Source organism: Bacillus rossius, chromosome 10, assembly GCF_032445375.1.
Source record: "Bacillus rossius redtenbacheri isolate Brsri chromosome 10, Brsri_v3, whole genome shotgun sequence".
NCBI classification, from domain to species: Eukaryota; Metazoa; Arthropoda; class Insecta; order Phasmatodea; family Bacillidae; genus Bacillus; species Bacillus rossius.
The window spans coordinates 45,653,959-45,681,285 of NC_086337.1; the positions used below are offsets into that span (position 1 = coordinate 45,653,959).

At 40.8% G+C, this 27,327-nt stretch overlaps 2 protein-coding genes across 2 annotated transcripts in view; one reads left to right on the top strand and one right to left on the bottom strand.

The window, feature by feature from the left end:
• Positions 1 to 10,162, bottom strand: part of LOC134536333 (proline-rich protein 36-like) — a 31,304-nt gene extending 21,142 nt beyond the window's left edge. The window contains exons 1-2 of the mRNA XM_063376085.1: positions 9,912 to 10,162; positions 2,819 to 2,883 (exon numbers count right to left, since the gene is read on the bottom strand). Of these exons, the coding sequence (XP_063232155.1) occupies positions 2,819 to 2,883; positions 9,912 to 10,162 (316 nt within the window). The remainder of the gene's footprint in view (positions 1 to 2,818; positions 2,884 to 9,911) is intronic.
• The window catches only part of LOC134536070 (CDC42 small effector protein homolog), a 98,631-nt gene that overhangs the window by 70,037 nt on the left and 1,267 nt on the right, over positions 1 to 27,327 (top strand). The window contains exons 2-4 of the mRNA XM_063375601.1: positions 11,559 to 11,651; positions 24,493 to 24,666; positions 26,562 to 27,327. The exon at positions 26,562 to 27,327 is cut by the window's right edge and continues 1,267 nt beyond it. Coding sequence (XP_063231671.1) covers positions 11,565 to 11,651; positions 24,493 to 24,666; positions 26,562 to 26,570 — 270 coding nt within the window. The 5' untranslated portion in view covers positions 11,559 to 11,564 and the 3' untranslated portion in view covers positions 26,571 to 27,327. The remainder of the gene's footprint in view (positions 1 to 11,558; positions 11,652 to 24,492; positions 24,667 to 26,561) is intronic.

Here is a 27,327-nt window from a genome sequence, read left to right on the forward strand (position 1 = left end):
AGAAAAAATAAAAATATTTGAATCGGTAACAAATTTGTTAGATTTTATGATAAACAAATTCGAATATTTGTACCCTCAATTTTTCAAAATTAGGACATTTTGTATATATTTCGGTTTAGAAAAACCCAGAATTTCATTTCATTCGCGTATTTTATAAAATGGGGATGCTAACAACGAACTTAATTTTTTTTGATCAAACTAATCTTTTTATTGATCAAAACTGATCCAACGATTATCTAAGGATTGACATACAGAACATGTCGTCATTTCGTTTGTCGGCTTGTTCACTTCAGAGACGCCGGGTGCTCGTAACACTTTCTCTCCCCGTGCGCGCTGCTGCTGCTGCGGTCGACTGTTTTTTCGGCGGAGTCATCCGACTAACGGGACCTTGCTCCCTATCCCCCCCACCCACCATCCCCTTTTCCACCACACCCCACCCCACCCCTCCCCGGATGCCGGATGTTATTCCGGTTTTTTGGGTCGCCGATCTCGGGCGGGGGAGAGACCTTATTTTTTTTAATATTTTTTATTTTATTTTTCAATCTCAGAATGTTTTCAGCACCGTTTCCCTGACCACATATTGCTTGGGAAAGGGGGGGGGGGGGTGTTTCCTCCCCCGATGCGTGATTGCTCGTCTGTCCTGCCTATTTCACCCCCACCCCACACATCTTCACCCGCATGTTTACCGTTCGTCGGGCAGCTGTGACCACAGAAACCGCTTGGGTAGACCGGGTCATCGAAGCTTCATGTTACAACACCACTTTCACTTTCATCGGGATTATTTACGGGCCACAAGTTACGAACATTGATTTTAATCTCTTTTTTTTATATCATCAACTATAGTGTTGGTGCAGTTTCAATTTTAAATGTTTGTAAATATTTCCAGGCTTTTGTTCTAGGGTCGTTCAGGGATTATGCAGACAGGAAAAATTTGAAAAGCCGATAATCAGGGAATTAAAATGATGTATTCAAAACCTTTGAAAACACTGAGAAATTATATATATTATATATAATATATACTATATTATATATAATATATACTATATATATTATATATATCCAACCTCGATAACGAGCAAATTGAGTCCTATGTTGCAAATACTCTTATAATTCGAAACTCGGACACGAAATTTAACGTAGAGTTCTTTAAAATAATGCCGAGCGTGATAAATGTAAGCAAATTGCGTTTCCACCTACATTTCTGGTCGCTAATCACACGGTGGTTTCCGCACCCGCCGGTAGAATTCGCTCTCGGAACAGCCATCTAAACTATCGAATCATTAAGATTGCTAGCTGTAGCTAATATTAAAAAAAAAAAAATCAATTCTCGTGGTTGGTTTACAAATATGACTTTTTTTCCGTAATAGAAGTATGCACTGGGCAGTTGGGAGTGCAGGTAGCGTTTTTGAAAAGTACTAAACTTGGATGTTTTTCGGTGGATGATTTATCAGTTATTATCTAATTTGTAATTTGTTAGTATGAAATTTTATGTTGGGTTTCGGTGCGAGAGCTCTTGTGTTCGAATCCCGGCTAAGAAATGGATGTTATTTGTGTTCTAATAGTCTCCTTGGCCCTCACCTATACACCAACAGCTACAACAAAAACCAAAATTACACCACTTCCTATAAACTCCGGAACATTTTGAGAATTTTAATGCTCATAACATCCTATATGTTCTCCAATATTAAAAAAAAAAAGATCGATTATTATTGTTCTCATTATCATACAGCGAAAATAATTAGAATGTTTTTAACTCAATGCATCCAGCATTGAATGTCTTGACGAATTTCATATTATGCCTACCAAGGCAAACTGTAATAGTTCGTTTCATCAAAAAATTGTATCAGCCAAAGGCTTTTAGATAAATTTTAGGTGTATTACAATTAATTATAATGGATTTGATAGTATATCTATAAAAACATTTAATGACTTTTTGTCTTTCTACACTTATTTCCACCCTTTGCATTAGTGATTTTTATAAATATAATTTACTTTTGACAACAGTTTTCAACAGAAAAATTATTACATATATACATGCTGGTCATGACCAATGATAAAAATTTTTAAAATTGATCTAAAGTAATTAAAAAATAATTTTTTATACGGCGTTTTAACTGCCAATTAATGTATTTCAACTAGCAGTAACAAAAAAAAAAAGCTAACGAAACTGTTAGTTCATTTTCAAATAATGTGAAGTGAGACTCCGTCGACAAAGATGTTAAGTAATGAACATTTGCCTGTACCTACACTGGGTGGGGAAGCCTACAACTCATGTAGTTTCGGTTCCCTACCACGTTCGTGCAACTTCGGATTTCTCTCAATAATTGAAATTAAAAAAAAAATCGAAGGGTTGGGTTAGGTTAGGTTAGGTTAGGTTAGGTTAGGTTAGGTTAGGTTAGGTTAGGTTAGGTTAGGTCAGGTTAGGTCAGGTCAGTCACAACATGCTTGTTTTCATTGGAAACTTCTGATTTAGCGGCTGAAGTGGCGTTAATACCAAAACGCAAAACTTCGGAAAATATTCGGAAATTCTTGCAGGGAACCGAAACTACGTGAGTTGTAGGCTTCCCACACTGGGCGAGGCTACCTCCGGGACAACTGGGGAACGATGTAGGGAAGGTCTGTCTCGCTTCCTTGACCGCACGAGGGTTTTTATTTTTTATTTTTCATGGTGGGGGGGGGGGGGGGGCAGATAGGAGGAAAGACCACCCAGCCGTGTAGCGTGTCCTCGACTAGGATGGGGTTTGTTGATCTCTAGAAAGTTTTGTGGATAGATTGGGACGTGGTGAAGGGGGGGGGTGGGGGGTTGGAGGGTTGGTACGCGTGCCCGCTCCCGAGGTTGCCTCGTACGGATATCCCTCCGCGTGCCTTGACGAGTCACTTACCCTGCAAGAGCACGCCTCAAACGCGTGACGCTAAGGCCTTTTTTTTCTTTTCTTTTTCTTTCTCAAACACTCGCTTGAACTCACTCTGTTGTAGATACATACGGCTGCGAAATTATATTTTCGTTTTTTCGTACAAGTAAAGAAACTGATCTTCTTTGAAACTATCGGTACAGTCTCATTACAATAATGCTACGTGCAGTACTGTTGCAAAAGGCGAGCCGGAACAAAAAGGACGCGACGCGCGCCAGTTAACCCGGACGGCAACTGACGTCACGTGCGCATACTTTAGAGGATTAGAGCGGCCCGGCCTCGTCAACAAACACACCCTCCCCCCGTGTCCCCGCGCCTTTCTTCCTCGGCGCTTTTATCCATCCCTTAGCGGTCTGGAGAGAGTTCCACGGGCTTACCGAGGTCGCCGCGTGGAGTGGCGTGAATGAGCGCCGCTGTTCTGGACGCTTCGAGCGTTGGGGTCGGCCCGGGATGACGCGACACGTCGCAACCGTTCCAGTCAAGTTACGGAAAGATTGGCCGACGGGTATAAAAGCGGAGGAGACGCCTGCCTCGGCGGGTGTCCCGACAGGCGAATGGAGTGAAGTGCGAGTTCGGCGAGCGACGCAAGACGCGTAGCGACGGGACCGTGCGAGTGTGACCGAGTGGCGCGAGACTTGTGTATGTGGAGAATTGCGAGGTGAGGGGCGAACCACTGTCGAGCCTGGCTCCAGTGACTAGTGTGAACTGTGACTTGGTCGTTATTTAATGATCTGTGAACAGATATCAAGTGTGGTGATTAAATTAGTAATTTAAATATTAGTAACAAATAAAACGGTATTAAATTAATTGGGCTATCCTTACAAACAGCTTTCCCCACTCGTTATAATACACTCAGCAGCAAAAGAAAAACGCAGGACGTGCTGATTTTCCCCCCATAATTCTAATAAGATTTTTTTTTTTAAATTTGTGGTTACAATCTGTATATTTATATGTTATTTAAACAACGTTTATCTTAAACATTTTTACTAACAATACTGAACGAATAAATTACAAACAATATAAATAAGAAATTCACAATTTTTTAAAAATTATAATTCATATTCGTCACGTTTTCTGGCAGCTGATGGCCACTTAAAACGGGTATTCTCCACTTTTACGGCGAAGGGCCTTAACCCTGTCTGGCATAAAATAAAATACGTTTTGAAGGTATTGCCGACACAGCATCCCATTCTTCACGAGCAGCAATTCAAAGCTGATTTAAGTCTCTGGGAAGATGATGATTCCATAAATTATTCCAAAAAATGCTGTATCGGATTCATATCAGGAGATGGGCCTAGGCCAGTCCGAAACTGTTAATTCCCACGTGCTCAAAGTATCGGAGACAGTTCTTGCGTGCATTATCCTGCAATAAAATGAACTGACTTCCAATAAATAGAACAAACTGGATCACAGCCTCCAGGGTAGCACTTCCTCAGTGTACGCTCGGAGCAGTCAGAGCCCATTCATTATCAATGAAAATCAGTTCAGTAGGTACGAGCGTGGAAATTTATTTCTCCTCAAACCTTGACCTGATTGCCTTCGGAAATGCACAGACGAGTTAACAGGGTCTCACTTCGGTTTGCACCATTCCGACTGTCGAGATTTGAGTGTGGAGAAGACCAGGGTAGCGATTTGCCTAATGAACTCTTCGCGAGTCACGTGAAATAAAAAAAAATTGTTAACAGGCCTTGTGAAATTCCAGAAATTTGTTCACCAGATCCCTATACGTTACCTCTAAATCTACGTCTGCGTCATTTTATTTTCTTGTATTGTACAAATCCGTACAAGTTGAGCATTGATTTTTTTTTCTCTTAATTTAGTATTTAAAAAAAAATATTGTTTGATGGTTTTAAAGTGTGTGTATCTAGATTTATATAGATAATTATCATGACAATAACTGTGTTAAATGTGAATGTTCGTAATCATCAAACGACGCGAAGTTTTGTATCTCACGAACTGGTGTTGTACAGAATAAAATTATAGGTATGAAAATTACGGTACGAAATCTTGAAAGAAACATCGGAACTTGCGTTGCACCCGTATACGCCGCAATAGGTTAAAGTTAGTTACCTCTATAAGGCCTAAATCCGGCTCCTGTCTGGAGCCTTCCGCTTTTAAGAGGATGAACCTTGGTCATGGGTTATGGGTAGGGATGGGGAATAATAATTTCCGCTGTCGCAGCGACAGCCATGTCGCGTGTAGCGGTCGCGAATTTTAACTGTTAAGTTGCAGGGCCAGGCGGCGACTTGGCGCGGGAAAGTCGCCGTCGCTTGAGCAGCGACACGCGACACGCCTAGCGCTGCTCGTCCAGTGACACAGGAGTACTTTCTTAGAGCGACGCCGCGTGACCCGAACGTGGCCCAGTCTATTTTATTGTACCCAAGTAGGGCACTGAACATTTTGTCTCTTCAACTTAAGTGTATTGATGTACAGAATGTATTTTTTAAAAAATCCAGGACACGTATTTAATTTTAGAAAATTTCTGAAGTATCACAGAAGAAATTTTACTTATTTAGAGAAATGTATAGTGAATCATGGCAAAAAAAAAAGAGCCGATTTGGTTTTTCTGAGTGTAGGTACTCATTTCATTGTTTTTTTAAATTGATATTGACCAATGTCGCACAGTAAATATTAATATTTGAATAGAGATTAAAAAATAGTTTAATATAACTGATCTTAGTTAAAGTTCCCTGTACGAATGTACATATTTAATTAATTTGTTTCTTAATTGTCTCACAACAACATACTTTCAAATTAAGGTTCAGTTTTGGTATTCTTCCATATTTGATACGCCGTTTGTGAAAGTCGCGGTGACTTGGTCCTGCGACTTGTCGCAGGTGCGAAACATTGTCGTTACTCCCACTGCTAACTTAAATGGACTTGTCTGTTTTTCACTGGCCGAACATACGTACGCATTTCTATTCCTGGCCCGTTTGTTTTTCCTAACCTAAGTTAAAACTAAGTGTGTAAGGGAGGGGTCTAGGTAGGGAAGACTCTAAGTGCGTCTCAGGGCAAGCCCTATACGCTCTAAACATGCGGGTTTTTAACCATGCAGAAAAGGTCACGTGCATCATGTGCTAGGAGGGGATTGCCCGTCAGCTGGTGTGTTGGAGGGGGAATGTGGGGGTGGGGTTGGAAGAGGGGCGTCAGGAACCACATGACGTGCCAGGTCATTCTCTCCCCCCCCCCCCCCCCCCTCCTCATGTTTCTCTTTCCAGTACAGTTCGTGAGTCACGGCGTTGGCTTTGGTCTCGAGCGGCCACAGAACACACAGACAGCCAGAAGCGGGGACTGCCGTGTTCACCGCGGGCTCCGGCCGCACGGGAGACCTAAGATGCACATAGTTCTGCCATTCCCGATTACACCCGAACAATTCACCTTCGGCCAACTTCGGGATTTGTTTTATTTTTGCGCAGGAAAAATGAATTCAAATATTAAAAGTGGTCGGTTAGGTTAGCTACATTAAAACACTTTAAAACACTATGGGCGGTTAGTTAGGTTGGTATAGCTACATTAAAATAAACAGAGAAATATAAATATTAATAAATAAACCCGAGGTTGGTCGAAGGTGAATTGTTCGGGTGTAATCGGGAATGGCAGAACTTTATGTGCATCTTAGGCTTCCCCAGCCGCACACGCCACCAAAATAACCGACCTGGCCAGCAATATGCGGGACGCCACTTTTAAATATCAATTCGAATTAACGTCTAGTTTACAGCGAGGTAATTAAATATGATGGATTAAATCCCACCGTGACCGTGGCAACGTCCGCTACGTTTTATCTGTATCATCTGGAATCCCAACATGGATCGCGTTGGTGGAAGGCGAGCGGCCTCTTGCCATGCAGTATTATTGAAGCCAATCCTTTTTAACTTTTTTTTTTTTTTTTTTTTAGATATTAATTATCCGCCTTACGCCAGGGGCCGGTGTCGCACTATTCGGTTGAACTGGAGCGATTGCCAGTTACTACTCGATTTCTTATTCTAGATCGATTGTTTTCATGTTCGATTATGATTAATTTACGTGGTGCATTCTTGAGAGATTTGCATTGTGCACTCGAAGGGAAGCGGTCGAAAGAATATTCGGCTGCAGCGGCTGAAACGCATAGGCCGTTATTCCAAGAGACAAAAAATAAAGGTTTAGGTGTTGAATATGCTACAACTTTTTCCTAACTGTATTTCCCAGCGCACGATAGAACACGATCAGCAACTTATATTTTTTCAGGGAACGGATGTTGGTGTACTATCCGTTGCCGATCTGTTGCCCGAATTCCCTTGCATGCGCAGAGCTCACCTTTTAGTTGATTTCCTCCAGGGAGCGGACCCGCGTCTGGCGCCATTAACTCGTATATAGTCACTTTTGAGATCTTCGGGGGACGTAAACCAGGGGCGTAGCCAGGGGGTGGGGGTATAGGGGTTCAACCCCCCCCCCCCCCCTTAACACCAAATCTTTAATTAATTTTTTATTCATCATGCAAACAAATTTCATATTAAAATTAATAAAATTTTTATCATTACAATATTTAAATTTAAGTACCGAAAACTGCTAAAATAGCACTATTTTACTCCTTAAAATCCAAATTTTCCCGGGGGAGGACCCCCGGCCCCCCCGCTTAAAACGGGGGGGGGGGGGGGGGGGGTGCGGCATGCTTCTTAACACCCCCCCATACACAAATCCTGGCTACGCCACTGGACGTACCAAGTGTGTTAGTGAACCTTTATGGTAGCGAAACTATCCTGGAATACATTTTGTACATGCTGATAGACATAACAAGAAATAATTGTAACACTATAAGTACTTGAGAAAATTAGAAAGTGGGGTGGTGCTGCTATTTCTGATATTTTTGTTGTAACAATATTGTATTGATGGTTGCGAAACTTCCCGGTAGAATGCGTCGAAACCAGTTTCTAGCCTCGCTCAGGGCACCGTTTTATTGAAAAGTTTGCCGATTTTATTCTTTGCCGGGATTCTGTTCGGACACGTTCTCTGGAATACGGCCCGCGAGTTATGTTACGGTCGTGTCCCAACAAGGCGGTGCTCATTCGCTGCCTTGCCCGAACGTCTTGGAAATACCGCCCTTACTGTGATTGACACCAGCCAAAGTGGAGGACGACACGCGAACAAATTGCGAAACCACCCACGCCCGAATTTTAAGGGCGAAGGCTCGAGCCAACTATCACAGATTCAGAATTCTGGTACTTTGAACCCTTTAAACCACTGGGTGCCGGCCAACTTCTTTTTATATATTAACTTCAGAACTTGACAACTCCAGTATAAAACCATTACCGAGATTATCCTGTTTTTGTTAGATCCTCCTTCCATTCTACTCTTCCAACATTACCGCGCAGTATCGCTCTTCCCCCTGTTGAAGTGACGTCAGAACAGTTTCCCCTCTATTGGGGTTGCACGGCCCCTTCTCGTTGTTCCGATGGGATTTCCACCCCAAGTTATTGCGTTGCTACTAGAAACGCGCTTTTTTTTTTGTAAGCTTCCCCCTCTTGCCTGTTTGCTGTAAGCGTGCAGGTTATCCTCAGCAGCTCGCGTCTGATTGTATTTGTATTTGTATGTGCGGCAGTCGAACCGCGTTAGCTGTTCCCTTTGAAACGCCAACTCTGTCTGAACAAGAAGATTGGTTTATGTTCCCGTTGCAACTTTAATTACTTTCCTGGATAAAATAACCTCATTATTAATTTCAGGGGAAACAACAGAATAAAATACTCTCAAATATAATTGATTTTAACATTTTAATATATTTTGAAAGCCTTTAAGACTAAAGTTTTTTTTTTTAGTTATGGCTTTGAAATATAATTCCTTTTATAATGTTAAAAAAAAAAAAAGGCTGAAAAGTTTCATGTTATGGAGAGTTCCTAGTCATTTGTTTACGCGACATGTTTTTTGCACTCTTGAGGATTTCCTGTGGTATTGGATTCATATGTGATAAAAGACAACGGTTAAACTGAGTAAACTGAGTTAACTGTATTTTTGGGCATGTGGTACTTTGAAATTATTTTATTCTAACTGTTATTTTTACTATATTTTTTTCTTACAGTCTCGATACTCTGATCATATTGACATGAAAATTAAAATGATCAAATATGTGACGATGTCCATTTTAGAAATAATGGATTAATACCTACGCTTTGTTGAAGATAATGTGCGACTTGTTGGATCAGTGAACTTTCAGGCTATGACAAGTTGTTTGGGGCCGAAGCCCGGCCATGCCTCTCCACCTCCACCTCCTAGGTCTGAACCCGTTAGGGTATAGCCAGGAGCACTAACTTTTCTTCTTTTCATCCAGATGACAGCCGGTGTTTCGCTGGGCATCTGGATGTTGGCCTCAGATGTTCTTTGTACCGATTTTTGGAATGGTTTTCACCATTCTCTTGCCTCGACCTTAAACAACTTATCCATTATGTTCACCGCCGTGCCAGCAGCCAGAATAAAGCTTCGTCAGTTTGTAAATTCCGTTTCCTCTTGCGTCCACGCATAAAAATTGTTGCACGACGGTGGATGTTAAAAACACTTAATGTCAAGCCACGTGGGATCTCACGCATGTTCCTGCATTGGGACGGTTTCCTGTACCCAATGCAGACCCATAACGCGGGCACTGATCCCACCGCCTTTCTTTGGGTTTTCGATCTGATCTTTCTTGACTTGTCCGTAATAAAAACTCTCTTCCTTGCCTTCCTGCTGCGTCCGCAGCCTCTTTCCGACTCCTGCTTTCTGATTCCCTTCCTGTCACTCTTGTTCCGTCTTCTGTTGTAAAATCCATGGTGTCAGGTCTGATAAAATCCTTATTCAGGGGTGTTAAGCCCTGAATAGGTCTTCTTTGGTAAAAATAGTCATTGGTGGTAATCTGACTATGAATGTCTCTTCTGGTTCGTGTTGTTGTTTGGCTTGTCTTGCTGGAGGACTCTCTACAACCTTTTAACGAGCTTGTATCCATTAAAAGGTCGTGTATGATCAAACACGAATCGACCATAGGTCCTTTCAGCTTGCCTTTTGAGTTCTAGGAAGTCGATGTTCATTCCTAGTCTTGAGAAGTTAACCTGTAACAGCTCTTTCAACTGGTCGATCTCCAGAGGGATGTTGTTCCTTGCCAGCATATGCCTGTCTACTGCGTCCATATTTGGGAAGTTAATCTTGTCTCCTCCTTCCATGCTGCGAAGTACCACAGCAATGGCAGCCTTCTGGATCTTGGGTTCGTCAAGCCGTGACATTCGCAGATCATATTCAAACTTGGCATACATTTCTGCTGGATTTATGCTTGATCCATCCACTTGGTGTATCTCTGGGAGCTCTTCCAGTTGAATCACTGGCACAGCATTAGTCTCATAGTCCAGTAGTTCTTGTTGTCTTTTTTGGAACAGTATTAGTTCCCTTTGCTTTGGATCTGTTTCATCTAATTCTGCTAAGCGTTTTGCATGTTCATGCTTTGTTCTTCGTTGTTGGTCACGAATTATTTTCTGTACAGGTTCAGCATTTCTGCCCTCCCTGACGAAACAAACAGGTTTCCAAGTGAATGGCCATATTTTGTTTATGCACGTTTCACTCCCCATGGTGTTCTGTGGCTTGTCCTTCAGTTGCCATCCATGAATCGAATTCTTCCAGTCTTTTGCTGATTTCATGCACATATTCCCGCCAGATGTTGAAGCTGTTTTTCTGTAGCATATGATCCATGTTTGCCATATTTAGGTCTGCCAGTTCCGGGTGTCCCGCATATCTCTCCCTGATATCTCGTGTTTTGGAGCATTCATTCAGGACATGTGTTACTGTATCTGGAACTTCACATGTTGCACATAGTTCGTCCTCTACCAGATTCATAGTATACAGTTTTTGTTTGAAGTTCCCATGTCCTGTCAGATATTGGGTAACATAGTGATCAGGCTTTATCCAGGCTATGACAGTAAAATGTTGTTCGCCATCTCCGCTATTGTGGTTGTAGCGCGAGTAGTCCGGGATGTTTGTGCCCCTGCACGGGAAGCTGACCGCCTCGGGGGTCGCAGGCTCCGACACCTTGGAGTACCCCCCCCCCCCCCATCACCCAACTCACTCCCTCCCCCCCCCAAATGTTGACTCATGCTCCATCCTACCCTTAACCTTTTCAGTCGATTTATTTCTCAATGATGTGTGGGTTAATGTGTACCTAAATTCTGGTGGACATCATACTTTACGGCCATGAAATAAATTACAATTTACTTATAATAATAAATAATTGTTTTATAATTAATAAAAGTATTTATATTATTACCACAAAAACTAAAAAAAAAAAATTAGGTATATATTAGGAATTGCCAAGGTGTGGCTGAAAGGGTTGAACCAACAATCGTTCCCCCCCCCCCCCCAAAAGTTACTTACCTCGGATATCTAAATTGATAAGTGTCCAACAAGATGGTCTGAGGGTTCCTAACCCAGAAAACGTTTGAAAATAATATTAAGCGTGTTTCAGTGGAAATATAACACTAAAATATTAAATATTGCATCTTCGGGGCAATTAATTTTATCTGATAAAAACATTTCTAGATTTTGTGTTGTTTATTTTTTTTCTTATTTCCCCCCAAGTGTTGATAATTCCCCCCTTCCCCCTCGATGGGGCAATTGGCGCCCTGCTGACCGCCGTGTGACCTCGTGTCCTCTTGTCTGCAGGTGAGGATGTCTGGCTACCAGTCCGGCGGCATGGCGGGGGAGATGTGGGTCCAGTGGTTCTCGTGCTGCATCAACCAGCCGGCGGCGCAGCAGGTGAGGACCCTCTCTCCCCGTTGAGACCCTCTCTCCCCGTCGAGACCCTCTCTCCCCGTCGAGACCCTCTCTCTTCCCGTCGAGACCCTCTCTCTTCCCGTCGAGACCCTCTCTCTTCCCGTCGAGACCCTCTCTCTTCCCGTCGAGACCCTCTCTCTTCCCGTCGAGACCCTCTCTCTTCCCGTCGAGACCCTCTCTCTTCCCGTCGAGACCCTCTCTCTTCCCGTCGAGACCCTCTCTCTTCCCGTCGAGACCCTCTCTCTTCCCGTCGAGACCCTCTCTCTTCCCGTCGAGACCCTCTCTCTTCCCGTCGAGACCCTCTCTCTTCCCGTCGAGACCCTCTCTCTTCCCGTCGAGACCCTCTCTCTTCCCGTCGAGACCCTCTCTCTTCCCGTCGAGACCCTCTCTCTTCCCGTCGAGACCCTCTCTCTTCCCGTCGAGACCCTCTCTCTTCCCGTCGAGACCCTCTCTCTTCCCGTCGAGACCCTCTCTCTTCCCGTCGAGACCCTCTCTCTTCCCGTCGAGACCCTCTCTCTTCCCGTCGAGACCCTCTCTCTTCCCGTCGAGACCCTCTCTCTTCCCGTCGAGACCCTCTCTCTTCCCGTCGAGACCCTCTCTCTTCCCGTCGAGACCCTCTCTCTTCCCGTCGAGACCCTCTCTCTTCCCGTCGAGACCCTCTCTCTTCCCGTCGAGACCCTCTCTCTTCCCGTCGGGCGAATAGCGACAACACACAACAACAGAGATTCAAGTCTGTAAATTTCCCTTAACCCTGCGTGCAGACTCACATCAAAATACGCGTATCTCTCGAAAGTACGCCGACTGTCTTTACGTGTCCTTCCGGCCGCTGCTGTTCTGTCGGCGGTGTTTGCAAACACACCTACGTACCTCCGTGCGGTCGTGCGGTGTTCGTAAACAAACATGTGTTGCTTCGCAAAGTGACCGGTTGGGAGTTGGGTACCACTTTTAACACCGTAAAAATTCGAGATAAGATTACGCGTCACTGACTTCACATCGTTTAACCTCTTTGCTCCTTTCGACGGGGTTCGTTTTCTTTTACCTTTTTTTTTTAAAATTCTAAGAAATCGTTCAAGTTTAGATCTGACGGGTTATCTTTCAATTTAGAAATTAAAATTACCTTTGTTTCTATTAAAAAAACTCATGTTTTATAGATAGGTTTATATTTTTTATTGTAATTCTAAGCATGAGATTAGACGTAGCTCTATATTATGTTCACCATGATTAAAAAACAAATTTAAAAAAATTAACAAATACAAGTTAAATTGTATGATTAATGATAAACTGGAAGCGCTCCGTGCGCCTTAGGTCATATTGTCACGTGCACCTAGCCGGTGCCACCGCCATTTCTGTCACGATCCACTTTCAGAGGGGGGAGAGAATCGTAGCTCTTTACATAGAAACAACTCGCTTGGCATCAACTAGTCTTAACTTCATAAAATACTTTACTGTACCTAGGATCATAGGTTCGTCATCCCGTACAGGATGTCTGGTGAGAGCTGAACTAAGGAGATTTTGCAAAATAACATAATACTTAATTAAAATTATTTTATTCTTAAAGTCAAATACTCAACATCATTTTAAAGAACATTTAAATAGCGGGATTACAATTTAAAACAATAATCTCTTTACTTCCTTAACGATTGAACGACCTTACAAGAGAGAGAATGAGAGAACTTCACTAAACACTTCCCTAGTCCTTCCGAATACCTCAAATCATAATTACTACTTAAAATTAAAACAAAGATAAGTCCATACTCACATTTTCCAAAAAGCCTTTCTTGATCGATTACTTAAAACTAACGTAGGGGCCTCTCCTGCCCTTAAAATCCGAACGAACATTACATTTTAAAAATTATAACTAAACGACTAGTGACGAGGGCCATTGCCTCCGCCCAAAAGCTTGAAGATGACTACATTATGACCTAACTTAAATTAAACGACTCGTGGCCTCTGGCGTCGGCCATAGCTTCCGCCCGAGAGCCTGAATTCCTACATCACGAACGAACTAACAACTCGTGACCACAGGTGAGACGCATAGCCTCCGCCTGAGTGAGCCTGAATTCCTACATCACGAACGAACTAACAACTCGTGACCACAGGTGAGACGCATAGCCTCCGCCTGAGTGAGCCTCCGCCTGAGTGAGCCCCGAGTCACCAATCACTTGCGCTTAAATTCGCGCGCCCTGCCGCGCCTACCATAACAAAAGCTCGTTATTGAAGTCAAATTTACTAAACAACTAACTAGAACATCTGGGAAGACTACCCCCCCCTCTACCCCAATGTGCAGGCCACACCGCGCGGCTTGTTACGACAGCGCGCCCCAGTAACTGCGGCCCGTGGCTGCGCCAGCGTGCGGCCAAACAAACAAACAAAATTCTGCAAGCCCGCAGCGCGCCGCGCCGGCCCCGTGCCCCAATTACATGGTCACGCCACTTGCGCTGACGAGTGAACAGAGCAGCCAGCCCAGAGTCCCGTCAGTAAAGTCCCTAAATTTGATTTCAACAACCCTGCAAAATTTCAACCCGCGACATAACCCTCCCCTCACAGAGCTCGAGCCCCATCGAGCTACCTCAAAATTACAAATTGTCTTTTTCCATTAAACCATAACTATAAATTCCTCATTTCACAAAAATAATAATTTTCTTAGTTCCTTGCTGTCTGAACATACATCTAGATTCTGCATAAGATTTATTTTAAAACAACAAGTATTCATAAAATTAAATGTAAAACTTTTATCTGGTTTGTTCTCACAGGAACCTTCAGAGGCTCGAGTTCTCAATTCTAAAAAAAATTGTTCTGTTAGTGAAGCTCTCTTTACAAATTAAATTACTGTTCTTAGTTTCTCAGTATTCGTTAAACAATGTGCAAATTCTTGATAATTATTATTATTTTTTTTTTTTCGGTTTCCGTTTATTACCATACTTCTTTCGTTCTTCAAAAAAAATTAAGTGTCCTTACAGTGTTTCAATTAATTAAACTCTTATCTCGTGAAGGTTGGTGCAACTCCTCGAAGTCAGTGTTGTCGAGAAGAGTAGCTCCCTGGGCTGGCCATCAGCAAACACCACTCAACTTCAACAGCTACTGGACTGGCTTCCAGGGCAGCTCACAACTTCTCCCCACATCTGCTTCGGAGTTGTGCCATCCTCATCACGAACAGATTACAATTCTGAAACATCATCAACAGGCATTACCATCACGCCTGACAAATACAAAACTAACTACTAAACTGCAATCGATGGGCAAGGATGCAAACACACAAAAAAATATAATTAATTAATTCAACTGCTAACATAAAGTATCCCACCCTTAGCATAATCTAATCAGGCAAATAATTTGATAGGAAAAACTTAAGGAAGGGAAACATGACCTCCAATGATTTTCCCTAACTCTTGAGTCTTGATCTTCTCTATACAGCAAATAGTCCCCACGAAGTAACTGGGTTGAAGGTCAGTTCACATGACCCACCCATAACCTTTCTACTCTTCTTTTCTTCTGGGGGCAACCACAATGCCCACCAATCTCTCTCCATGGTGCCGAACCAGCTATCCCATGAGAGTAAACAACGTAGTCAATAGAAGCGCAGAGGGGAAACACCAATCTCTGGCTTGTCGAGTCATAAAACTGCTTTATCTTCTTCTTCTTCTGAGTAAAAATATCTGACTAACCTTGCTTCTATTCTTCCAAACAGTAAAAGTTCATCAGGTATCTTCATGAAAGAAACATTCTAACTAATAATTCTTCATTTTTCTTCTTCTTTATTTCTGTTAGTTGTAATAGAAGGCCATGTTAGGGAGGTTATAGGGAAAAAGAGTGGCCAATTCCCACCCCATCACCCACCTAGATCATGACTAATTAACTTTTAAACTTTCTATTTCAAACAAATAAAAAAAAAAACATTTTTTTTTTATTCAAACTTTTAAACTATAATTACTTTTACTTCATAACCTCAAAAGCTAATCAATAATTCTAAATGAAATTGTGATTTACTGCATCCTTGTTCCATCCGATCTGTTTGTTTATAACCTTTCTTGTAAAGTATAAAATTTTCAAACATTACTAATTAAAAAAAAATTAAATTCTGGTGTCCTTTGAGTTACAATTAACTTTACTATTTCTTAGCTTGAAATAATTTAAGTTTTCAGAACTATTTCATTGTCTAATTCACAACACTTAAAAATCAACTCAAAACAACAAATCATCAAAATCAATAAGATCATCTGACCTACCTATCAGTACTGTGAACTTGAACTGTTCGTACACATTTATAATAAGCTATTGTATTTAAATTCCAACCTAAATAAGGTTTAAAAAAAACTACTAATCCCTCTGTAAATTAAGAAAATTAACTTTAAAAATTAAACTTAAGGTATTAGTTCTTTTTGACAGCTACCACAACTCACTAGTTCCATTACATTACTATAACCTAAAAAGTTCTGTAAAGACTGTTTATAACAAAAAAAAAACTCCAGTTACTGTCTTCCATAAAAAAATATAACTTTACATGACCTTATTAATCTCCACTTGTAAGTCCATGGCTGCCAGCTTTCTCTTCTCTTGTATCTTCAGTCTTGGCTCTTGTTTCAGTGATCTTGTATCTTGTCTCTCGAACTCTTGTCATCTTGTAAACTGGACTGCTGCTCAGCTCATCTTAAGGAATCTGTAACAGTTTCAAAAATACATGTTAATTTAAATTACATAATTCCTGTTCTTTGGTCCTAAAAAAAAAATTGTATTATTAGTACACATTACCCTGAAACAACATTATTATTCATTGTTTATTACTTAAAAAAAATGCTTTACCATAAAATCCTTTTTTGTTCTTTTCATTAGGCCTATTTATTTTCCTTCTTCTTAATTAAATTCTGCTTCAAATGTTAATCCTAACTTAAGACCTACCATCTATTTATTATTCATTACCTACATTATTTATGTTACCCTAAAATTCCCATAAGTTTCTAATACTTCCTATCAAAGACATTCTCTCTAAAAAAAAAATTTACTTGTGACTCTTAACTTAACAAACTTAAAAAAAACTTTTACACTAGACTTAACTTATTATTCATTCTTAGTTACTAAATTTCTATATGTAAACTTTAGTACTTACAAACAAAAACTGCCTATTTCTCTCTACCTCTTAATCTCTTTCAATTATTACAATAATAATGTTACCTTGCATCTTTAAACTTTCTTCTTTTCAATTAAATTAGACATCTCATAACAATAAAAATTCTGCCTATACTCTTCTTATGGGTGTACAACCCAACAACAAAATTTCAAATTCTCAAGTTTCCTTATATTTAAATTATGCAATGCACATAACCTCTGTGGTGCCTGTACCCTTTTAGGCCTACCACCTTCTCCTCTCACAGCATGACAACTCTTATTCCTCGGGGTCTGTATTCACTGTTACAAATCAAATATCTCAAAAAAAATTAAAAACAAATTTATTATTTTAAGAAAACAAAAATTTACATTGAATTTACTATGGAGCCTGGAAATCTTAATGTCTCACAGCAGCTAACATGACTAAATCCCATGGAACCCCAGGTTTACATAACCTGTGCCCAAAAATTTAAGCATACCAGGCTTTCTCTGCACTGGTTTTACAGCATCACACACTATTTAGGGCCCCTGATCTGCCATCAGTCCCAAGGAGTTTTCCCACAACCCCTCTCTACACAAGCGCCTACCGCATTCCTCTCAATTGGCTATCGGTTTTACGGCATTCTTTTGGGATCCGACCATCAAGTTAGGGCTAATCGAACACTAAACCTCCATACTTCCAAACTAATGTAAATCAATTAAATTTTCTCTGTAAATTCTAAAAATCAAAAAAAATTATTCCAACATGCCAAAGAAACTTCCAAAAAAAATTCATAATCTTATCTTCAAACCATTAAAATAAAAATAAATAGATTACTCTGTTTTCTCCTTAATAACTGTAAACTGTCAACAAATATCATGTCGTAAATTTTAACTATGCTTACTGACTCTTAATCATAAAATCTCATTTGTCCTAATTAATAAACAACCGATTTCCTTAAAATCTCACTGTATCTCTCACACTCAAACTTCACTGGCTGAATATCTCAATAAATTCAAAAACAATTATCTAAACTCTTAAAGAAACTCCTCCCCAATTATTCAAATTACTTCACATTATTTTATTTCATTACTTAAAACACCTTACTCAAAAAAATTAATTAATTCCCTTCCATTATTATTTGACCAGAAAAACTTTCTCATTAATTAATTTATTAAAATTCAATTTCACATTAGGCAAGTACACTAACTCTCTACAGCAATGTTTCTCATTTCCCTCCTTCCTAACTGAATCCAATCTTACTTAACCTCCAGGGAATTTACCTCACAAAATAACCAAAAATTTCACTGTAGTGCCTATCTGCTATAGGCCCACTACACAACAAGGGATTCTAACCCCACCAACAAACTTCATTGAAATGGTACCCTATCCCATACAGGATAGCCACTTCGGTACTACCATGGGGAACTCCTGCCCCAAACTACTCACAACTCTCAGGATTCTCCTGACCCTTAATTCCGTAGTCAGCCCATCTCCTATGGTCTGCGCTACAATTCCCTTTCTTCCCAGGGACACAACACCTCACCTTAGGGTCCCTCGCCCTAATGAAAACATTAATTTTGTCTCTGTTCTTTTGGAGTAAATTCCCTCTACACACAAAATCTAGCCTTCCCAGTTTTCTCAATGCTTATCGATTTTATAGTGTACCTCCTTAAGAATGTTTACAAATCCCAAAAAAATATTTTTAAAACCGAGGTAGAATTTAACTAACAAAAACATAAACAACTTACAACGAAACACTTCTAGCCTATACATCATACACTTCTTAAATTAAATTACTTACATACTGAAAGTTCCTCTTCTCCTAAAACACACTTAAATTTAAATTTATTTAACCAATAGTCTATTTTCTTATCGCTAAGTTACCGTACAGCTGATCAAAACAAGGTCACGGCCTGTCCACGTCTCCGTATGAGCCCGTGACGTCACCGAATTCCATCAGGTGCGCCAACCCTCGCTTGCGGTTCCTCCGTTCTCCGCTAGGTCTCAGCACCTCCCCGTCACGTGTTCATTCTGCCACGTCCACTGACGTGTCGTTCTGAAACAACTCTCAACATTTTTCTAATTAAAACAAAACATCACTATAAATTCTATAACTCTCTTTTACATAAACTCTCGTTTTCTCTTTAATTCCTTTCTAACGTTTATCCTTCCCTCGACTGATTTAATTCGTACGTCTCGTCTCCTACGCGCACGAAAACAAAACAAACTTCTCTTGAAAATAATTCCTATTTACGACAAAAAACTTTATTTTAAATTATAATTCTCTTAACCTACAATCTTAAAATGAACTTCAATTAAATTAAACCACTTGCATTATCTCTAATAAGCATTTAACTTATAACGTATTCTCCTCACGTAATAATCCCCGATATAAATCTACAATAAATTCAACGACTTAAAACAACTTATCACTATAAACTTTATCCTTACAAGTATCCTCAAATAAACATCTGTTACGTCAAAAAAAAAATCTCAAAGACTTCCTCCACTATAGACTAAAATTCCGTAATCCTCTCCTCAAGTAAACTCTTAATAACCTGCTATCAGAAGCTGAAACTAACTTAATAATAAACATAAAAATCTACCTCTCTCTCTCTCCAGAAATAGAACCTATCCGGCGAACTCTACCATTTCTGTCACGTGCACCTAGCCGGTGCCACCGCCATTTCTGTCACGATCCACTTTCAGAGGGGGGAGAGAATCGTAGCTCTTTACATAGAAACAACTCGCTTGGCATCAACTAGTCTTAACTTCATAAAATACTTTACTGTACCTAGGATCATAGGTTCGTCATCCCGTACAGGATGTCTGGTGAGAGCTGAACTAAGGAGATTTTGCAAAATAACATAATACTTAATTAAAATTATTTTATTCTTAAAGTCAAATACTCAACATCATTTTAAAGAACATTTAAATAGCGGGATTACAATTTAAAACAATAATCTCTTTACTTCCTTAACGATTGAACGACCTTACAAGAGAGAGAATGAGAGAACTTCACTAAACACTTCCCTAGTCCTTCCGAATACCTCAAATCATAATTACTACTTAAAATTAAAACAAAGATAAGTCCATACTCACATTTTCCAAAAAGCCTTTCTTGATCGATTACTTAAAACTAACGTAGGGGCCTCTCCTGCCCTTAAAATCCGAACGAACATTACATTTTAAAAATTATAACTAAACGACTAGTGACGAGGGCCATTGCCTCCGCCCAAAAGCTTGAAGATGACTACATTATGACCTAACTTAAATTAAACGACTCGTGGCCTCTGGCGTCGGCCATAGCTTCCGCCCGAGAGCCTGAATTCCTACATCACGAACGAACTAACAACTCGTGACCACAGGTGAGACGCATAGCCTCCGCCTGAGTGAGCCTGAATTCCTACATCACGAACGAACTAACAACTCGTGACCACAGGTGAGACGCATAGCCTCCGCCTGAGTGAGCCTCCGCCTGAGTGAGCCCCGAGTCACCAATCACTTGCGCTTAAATTCGCGCGCCCTGCCGCGCCTACCATAACAAAAGCTCGTTATTGAAGTCAAATTTACTAAACAACTAACTAGAACATCTGGGAAGACTACCCCCCCCTCTACCCCAATGTGCAGGCCACACCGCGCGGCTTGTTACGACAGCGCGCCCCAGTAACTGCGGCCCGTGGCTGCGCCAGCGTGCGGCCAAACAAACAAACAAAATTCTGCAAGCCCGCAGCGCGCCGCGCCGGCCCCGTGCCCCAATTACATGGTCACGCCACTTGCGCTGACGAGTGAACAGAGCAGCCAGCCCAGAGTCCCGTCAGTAAAGTCCCTAAATTTGATTTCAACAACCCTGCAAAATTTCAACCCGCGACAATATTAATTTTTTCTTACGATCTAGAAACGTTTAGATCAATATCCTTGCCACGGCGGAAAAAAAAAATACGTGTAATATTTTAAGAAATCTACGAGCGTTATGGCTCAGTATTAAAGGTTGGAGATTGTGGCTATAGTTAGCCTGTCCACAAGTTGCACTTTACACAACGAAAATTAGATGCGATGAAAAATTTCATTCTCTCGGTCATTAAACAACAAAAAAAAATCTCCAACCAGCCGGGTGAATTTTGAGGTCTAAACTTGCTCTTGGTACATGGCAGTCTTTAGTTATACTGTATAGCCTAGCTCGTGTTGTACCAAAAGACGAAGGGGGGGGGGGGAAGTCTTGTAAAAGTTTCGCAAAATAAATTCCGAGCTTTAAAAAAAAAGTCTAATTTTAGCTGCTCCAGAAATTTTTTACTAATGGTATGCATTTCACTACTTACGCTTGCGAACAAAACGTGTTGTTTGTTTACAGAAGGGGGGGAAAAACTGTGGCAGAAGGATTCGCAGATCATTGGTTCCTTTTCGGCAACTGTTTGAGTTCGAGACAGGGTAGGCGGGACAGACCGTGTAGCGCTGTGTCACCGCCCTAGCCGCCGACTTTCAGCCACGACGTCTCACCTCCCGTCGACCGAGGCACTGCAGTCGCGTCACGTCGTCACGTCACGTGCAGGAACGCGCGCTGGGGCTGTTCGGCCGCGAGGTTGTGCCAGGTCACGACCCCGGTGTCGTCGCCGATCACCCCCCCCCCCTCCCCCCCCCCCCCCCCCCCGTGCTTGGGTGTGGCCAGTGGCGGATCCAGGATTTTGGTTTGGGAGGGGCTTGACCCAGCTGAGGCTAGGCTTTATCAAGGCAGACACTAAAACAATAGTGGACCCAGATGCTTTTGGAGGGGGCTTGAGCCCCTTAGCCGCCCCTCCCCCCCCCCTCCCTCTGGATCCGCTACTGGGTTCGGCCATCCCGACCTTCCGACTGCACGCAACAAGCGCCCGGCAGTGCTGATAAGTCTTATGGCCCAGGACACAGCCAACTGTCTGGTCGGCTGAGGCGGTGACTATGCTGGGTTGGTGGCCCCAGCCGCTGGTCTAATACCTTCCCGATCAAACAACAGGGAGCGATCCCTTACAGTTCTGTTACTTAAAAGCTCTTGAATGTTTAAAAAAAAAATAGAACTGGAATGCTACTCCCACCCTACCCTATTAGGGCGCTTATGTGGGAGGGGAACGCGATTACGCCGGCCGTAGGGTCGGAATAATCTGTCAAGTCTTGCATTATTATATTTGCTACTTTCTCCCACCCACCCCCCAATACATTTACTGAAGTCTTTTCCCCTAGAATCACAAATATTTCCAGTTTCTTAATAAACAGTCAAGTAAAATATTAATTTTTTTTTTCCTTCCACTATAGCTTGATGACTGCGGGTGAATGTTTTGTTTTCGTGACGATGTAGATAAATAAGGAGCTGAGTTCATCAGATCGCTTTGCGACGAAACTGATATTACACCTGTCAACGATAGGTGCTTCATGACACAGCCAACTGTCTGGTCAGCTGAGCGAGGTACACGGGGCTGAGGCGGTGACTATGCTGGGATGGCGGCCCCAGCCGCTGGTCATTGCCGATCAAACAAGAAGGAGTGATCCCTAGCAGTTCTGTTTGCATTTATTGCTCTGGAATGTATAAACTAACTGGAAGTTTCTCCCACCCTACCCTGATAGGGCGCACATGTGGGAGGGGACCGTGAAAATGCCGGCCGTAGGTCGGAACAATCTGCACACAAACACGTTCTTTGTTACGCTACTATCGTCATCTTGATTTTTCTTCCATGTTACCAGGATTTTTGGCATAAAATTAAAAAAAAATTGTTTCCGTGGAGTCCACGCACTACAGAAGTGAAACTTCTAGCTTTTTAAGTAAAGATAGTGATAAATTATTTTCATTTCAGATCATACTATCCACATAGAAATAAACTCAATTGCACAAATCAATAACTCTATTTATTAAAACTAATAAATAAATTGTAGATTCTTTAAAATAAAATTAAAGAAATATGTCGGCGTAAATCGTCAGCCGTTACATAAATTGAGGAGTGGACAAACGCACAAGCAGCGTTATAAGAATCCCGTAGCATCACTGCTGCGTCATTTCTACCACTCCCCTGCCGCCTCATCTTCCGGCCGTTACAAACTAGCATACTGCATGCTAAGCTACGTATCTGTCATCTCTCTCCCTCCTTGCTGTATTCCCATTCGACGGCTAGTGCATGCGTTGGAGTGGCGTCGCCGCTGACGCACTCTTTTCTCTACCGGTTCCCCCCACCACTTACCTAACTACTACTCCCTCATACGATCGGAATTTTCGGAACGCTCGAAAATTTTTGCCTACTGAGCAAAGAAATTCCACTTCAAAAAAAGCCAGAATTACATTACTGCTGAGCATTTTAAATGTGTGAACTAAATGTGCTCAATTTGTTTTTACGAGTTCCGTGTAACGTACCTTGAATAGGTAATGTTCGTAAAATTAGTTTTATGTTGGTTAAAGTATACGGTCGAGCGAGGAGAGACATCCAGGAGACCATTGGTTCGGACCTCGGTGCAGTTGTCCTGAGATAGCCAGGTTTATATTCTACGCATTAACGCAAGACGCAAAGTGTAATAAAACATAATCATTTTTGTCATTGAACTCATATTCACATTTCATTCCATACCAAGTTGAGAATTTTTGAATTTTTAGCAGTCTGGCGTTTTCAGTTGGACAGCTTTTTTTATTATTATTTATGAAACTAACAAATAGGCTACTGACAATTGATATCTAGTTTCTACAAGAAATTCTTCTTGAAGTTATACTTTTCTAGGTGCGTTATTAAAAAAAAAAACATAAAAACGACATCAAATAGCAAACATGTACATAAATCTCTGAGAGGAAAAAAAAAACATGTTTATTTAGCAGTACTTCCTCGGGCTAATACTGTGATGGATGGATTAAGTCATGTTGTAAATCGCTTGGCTGGACGCGTGGCGTTTGACGGACAGAGGCGACGGGCCATTAGAATTCTGAACTCAAAAATGATCCGCACGTCCATCAAAATACTACACAATTTTGATGCTGCCAACAGACTAAGGCTTAAATAAATGGTGATTATTCATGTTTTATAGATTGACAATCATGAAAGTTAAGCACTTATTTTAAAAAAATTTCGGGCTGATATTTATTAAAATATTTTCAGTTGTTAAAAATGAACTCATGGTCCGCACGTCCATCAAATACTACACCATTTTGATGCTGCCAACAGACTGTAAGGCTTAAATAAATGTTGAAAATTCATCTTTTATAGATTGACGATCATGAAAGTTAAGCACTTATTTAAAAAAAAAAAATTCAAGCTGATATTTATTAAAATATTTTCAGTTGTTAAAAATTAATGTGTTCAAGCGTAACGTTTAATGGAAGCAGCTAAATAAATAAAAATACCTAAAAATCTTGTAACGGTTGCCGGCAAAGGGCATCTTGCTAACACTTTGGAGGTTTATTTCGTCCGTCCGTCCGTCCGTCCGTCCGTCCGTCCGTCCGTCCGTCCGTCCGTCCGTCAGTCCGTCCGTCCGTCCGAAGCTTGGCGAGGATCAGACTGACGGGTAAGAGTAAGCAAGATTGGGCAAGTAAGCAAGGTGGACAAGAGTGAGCAACAGTAGCAAGCAAATCTCAGCTCTGTCCTGATTGTTGCACTTATCATAACCTACAACTTTTATTACCTGCAATTTCGAATACCTAAGCTTTTCATTACTCTTTTAAGCAGAAACACCTGCACACATATATTATTAGAGGATCGAGGTCACAGCTTGTGTGCGGTGGTGTGTGCCCGGCAGAGGAAGCGGCGGACGAGGCAGCGGATCGACCGGTCCATGATCGGCGAGCCGACCAACTTCCAGCACACCGGCCACATCGGCTCGGGAGACGTGGACATGGGCACCTCGCACCTGCGCGCGCTGCAGAACCAGATGCAGTCCAAGGGCGGCTACGAGACCGCCTTCCCCGTCAAGGTGCGTGTGTCCGTCCCTCTCGCGCTCCTTGCCTTGTGGCGGTTTGCACCTTGTTCTCGTTTTATACATATACGTATATGTGTACGTATGTGTGTACGTATGTGTGTGTGTGTATGTCTGTATGTGTGTATGCATGGGAAGCCTACAACTCACGTAGTTTCGGTTCCCTGCAAGAATTTCCGAAGATTTCAGAAGTTTTGCGTTTTGGTATTAACGTCACTTCAGCCGCTAAATCAGAAGTTTCCAATGAAAACAAGCATGTTGTGACTGTCCTAACCTAACCTAACCTAACCTAACCCAACCCAACCCTTCGATTTTTTAAAATCAATTTTTGAGAGAAATCCGAAGTTGCACGAACGTGGTAGGGAACCGAAACTACGTGAGTTGTAGGTTACCGGTGTATGCGTGTGGGTGTGGGGGTGGGTGGGGGTGGGTGTGTATGTATCACCTTAGCTCTCGATACACCTAAGGCATTAGGTGGGAGTAATTTCGTGAATGCGACGGAAGTCGAGGAACGGAAATGTGTAACAACCATGGTGCTGCCATCTGTGGCGGGTGGCGAGAGTTGAGGGGTTCAGAAAGAAACGATGTAGTAAAAACTGTTTAATGATGAATTTCAACAATATGGACAGTGTTTTAATAAAATTTATTGTTGAAAGTCAGGTCCAAATCAGAGTTTTAGTATTTTTTTTACGTGTCTTTTTCGCTTTCTTCAGCGCTGTTTTTTTTATTAAATTATATAGTTTAAAATTCCTGTCTGCTAATCGAATGGTTCGATAGTTGACGTAGCTGCTCCGGCAGCGAATTCTAGCGGCGGGTGCTTAAAAACTGTTTTTCGCGTCCAGAAATTTGGTGGAAAACACTCTGTGCATATATTTATCACGATCTGCATTATTCTAAAGAATTCTGTGTTGAATTTCGTGTTGTAAGTATATTTACAAAATGGGAAGATATTTTTTTCTCGTTACCAAGGTTAGATGTTACACATCACTGGCGAGTACTGTTTAATTTTAAACGTAGGGTAAATGTTAGGTTTTTTAAATTTATTTGGGATTTTTTTTTAGGATTTTAATGCATAGTAATGAGCGTGCAGTTTTAGCACGTGGTTTCACTTGGTTCTTTCTTCATTTATGGAAAAGTAGCTCTGTGAAATTGGATGACTCATTTAGAAAAATATACATTGTTAACAAATAAATATAATTTTCCCAAAAATAGTTGTTAGCATATCCCTATTTTTAACAACAGGACCTGAAATAAATGTTAAGTAATCCCTAATTTTTTTTACCTATTTGCTCCACCCCACCTTGCAGTAATATCTGTGTAAGCTACAGATTTATAGTTGGCAGTATCATAAAGCTGTTAGGAGTATAATACTTATCATATTTTCAACAATAATAAGTTAACTACTCTGTACTGAAGGTTTCTTTGATAAAGTTTCATGAAACCATATCAAACTGTTCAATTTTTTTTTATTGTTCATGTGGTCCCATTATTTTTAACATAGTATTTGAATTCTTCATTTCATAATTTGGCAATTAGGTTGAAAATGCCTCATAACATCATAGTTTCTGCACAAGGTACAATGTGGATTTTATTGAATTTGAATTAGTGTTGTTACAAGGTCATAGCACAAAAATAAATGCTAGTGTGATAGTTACGTATGTGTGTTTCATAAAGTAATTCTTAAGGGATGGAAAAAAAATTTATTGTCTACATTTGAAAACTTAGGAATACTGGTTTGATTTAACTATGTCTATAAAATTATATATATGACAAGTAAAATAATTTATTTTAAAGGAGAGATAAATAGCCATGAGGAAATAGTAAATGTCTAATAATAATGGTCTTGTGCATGTTGGGAAATTAACCTTGATCTGATTTTTTGTTTGTTTCAGGCATGCTAGAAAAGACTGCTCCTCAGACTGTAATATATTTACTTTGTAAATAGACGGTGTACATGCCGGCTGTTCGGAATGGCAGTGCTGTGTGTTTGAACCAAGATGGTGATTTTATTATAGTGTTGTGTGTGTGTGTATTAGTTACTGCGTATAACTGGTTAAAAATGTTCTGATTCCTTATCCCTGAAAATTTTAATGAACCTTAATGTATACCTGTGTTGTTTATTTGTAAACCATTTGTTTTAAATTGTAATGAGTGATTCTTAAAATACTTACACATGTGTACTGGTATAGATGCACATTACTCATAAATGAACATTTACCTAACTATTAGCACATGTTAAGATATGCATTATTGTGTTACTGTGGTAGGTTTGATTGAAAACTGTTAGTGCAGTATTGGGTAGTACAATACTAGGCAAACTGGTGGTTCTGTAATTTTTTTTTGTTTTTTAGTTTTAGCCTACAAAGACACGGTATCATTTTAGCTAAGTTCCTTTTGTAGTATTGAACAAACTTGTTTTTTAAATATAAATACTAGGTAAGATTTTTCAGAACATCTCTCTTCTTGTCACATTCAAAGATCTTATATGGTAAGAACATTGTCTGAATTATATTTCTCTTTTCATATTTGTGCCTTAAAGGCACAGAGAAATACTTAATAATTCTTTCAATTATACATCCCTGAAAATTTATTTCTTAAATTTTAGCAGCTGTCAAATAGTAACTACCTAGACAATCCAGATTTATTGTGATATATGTT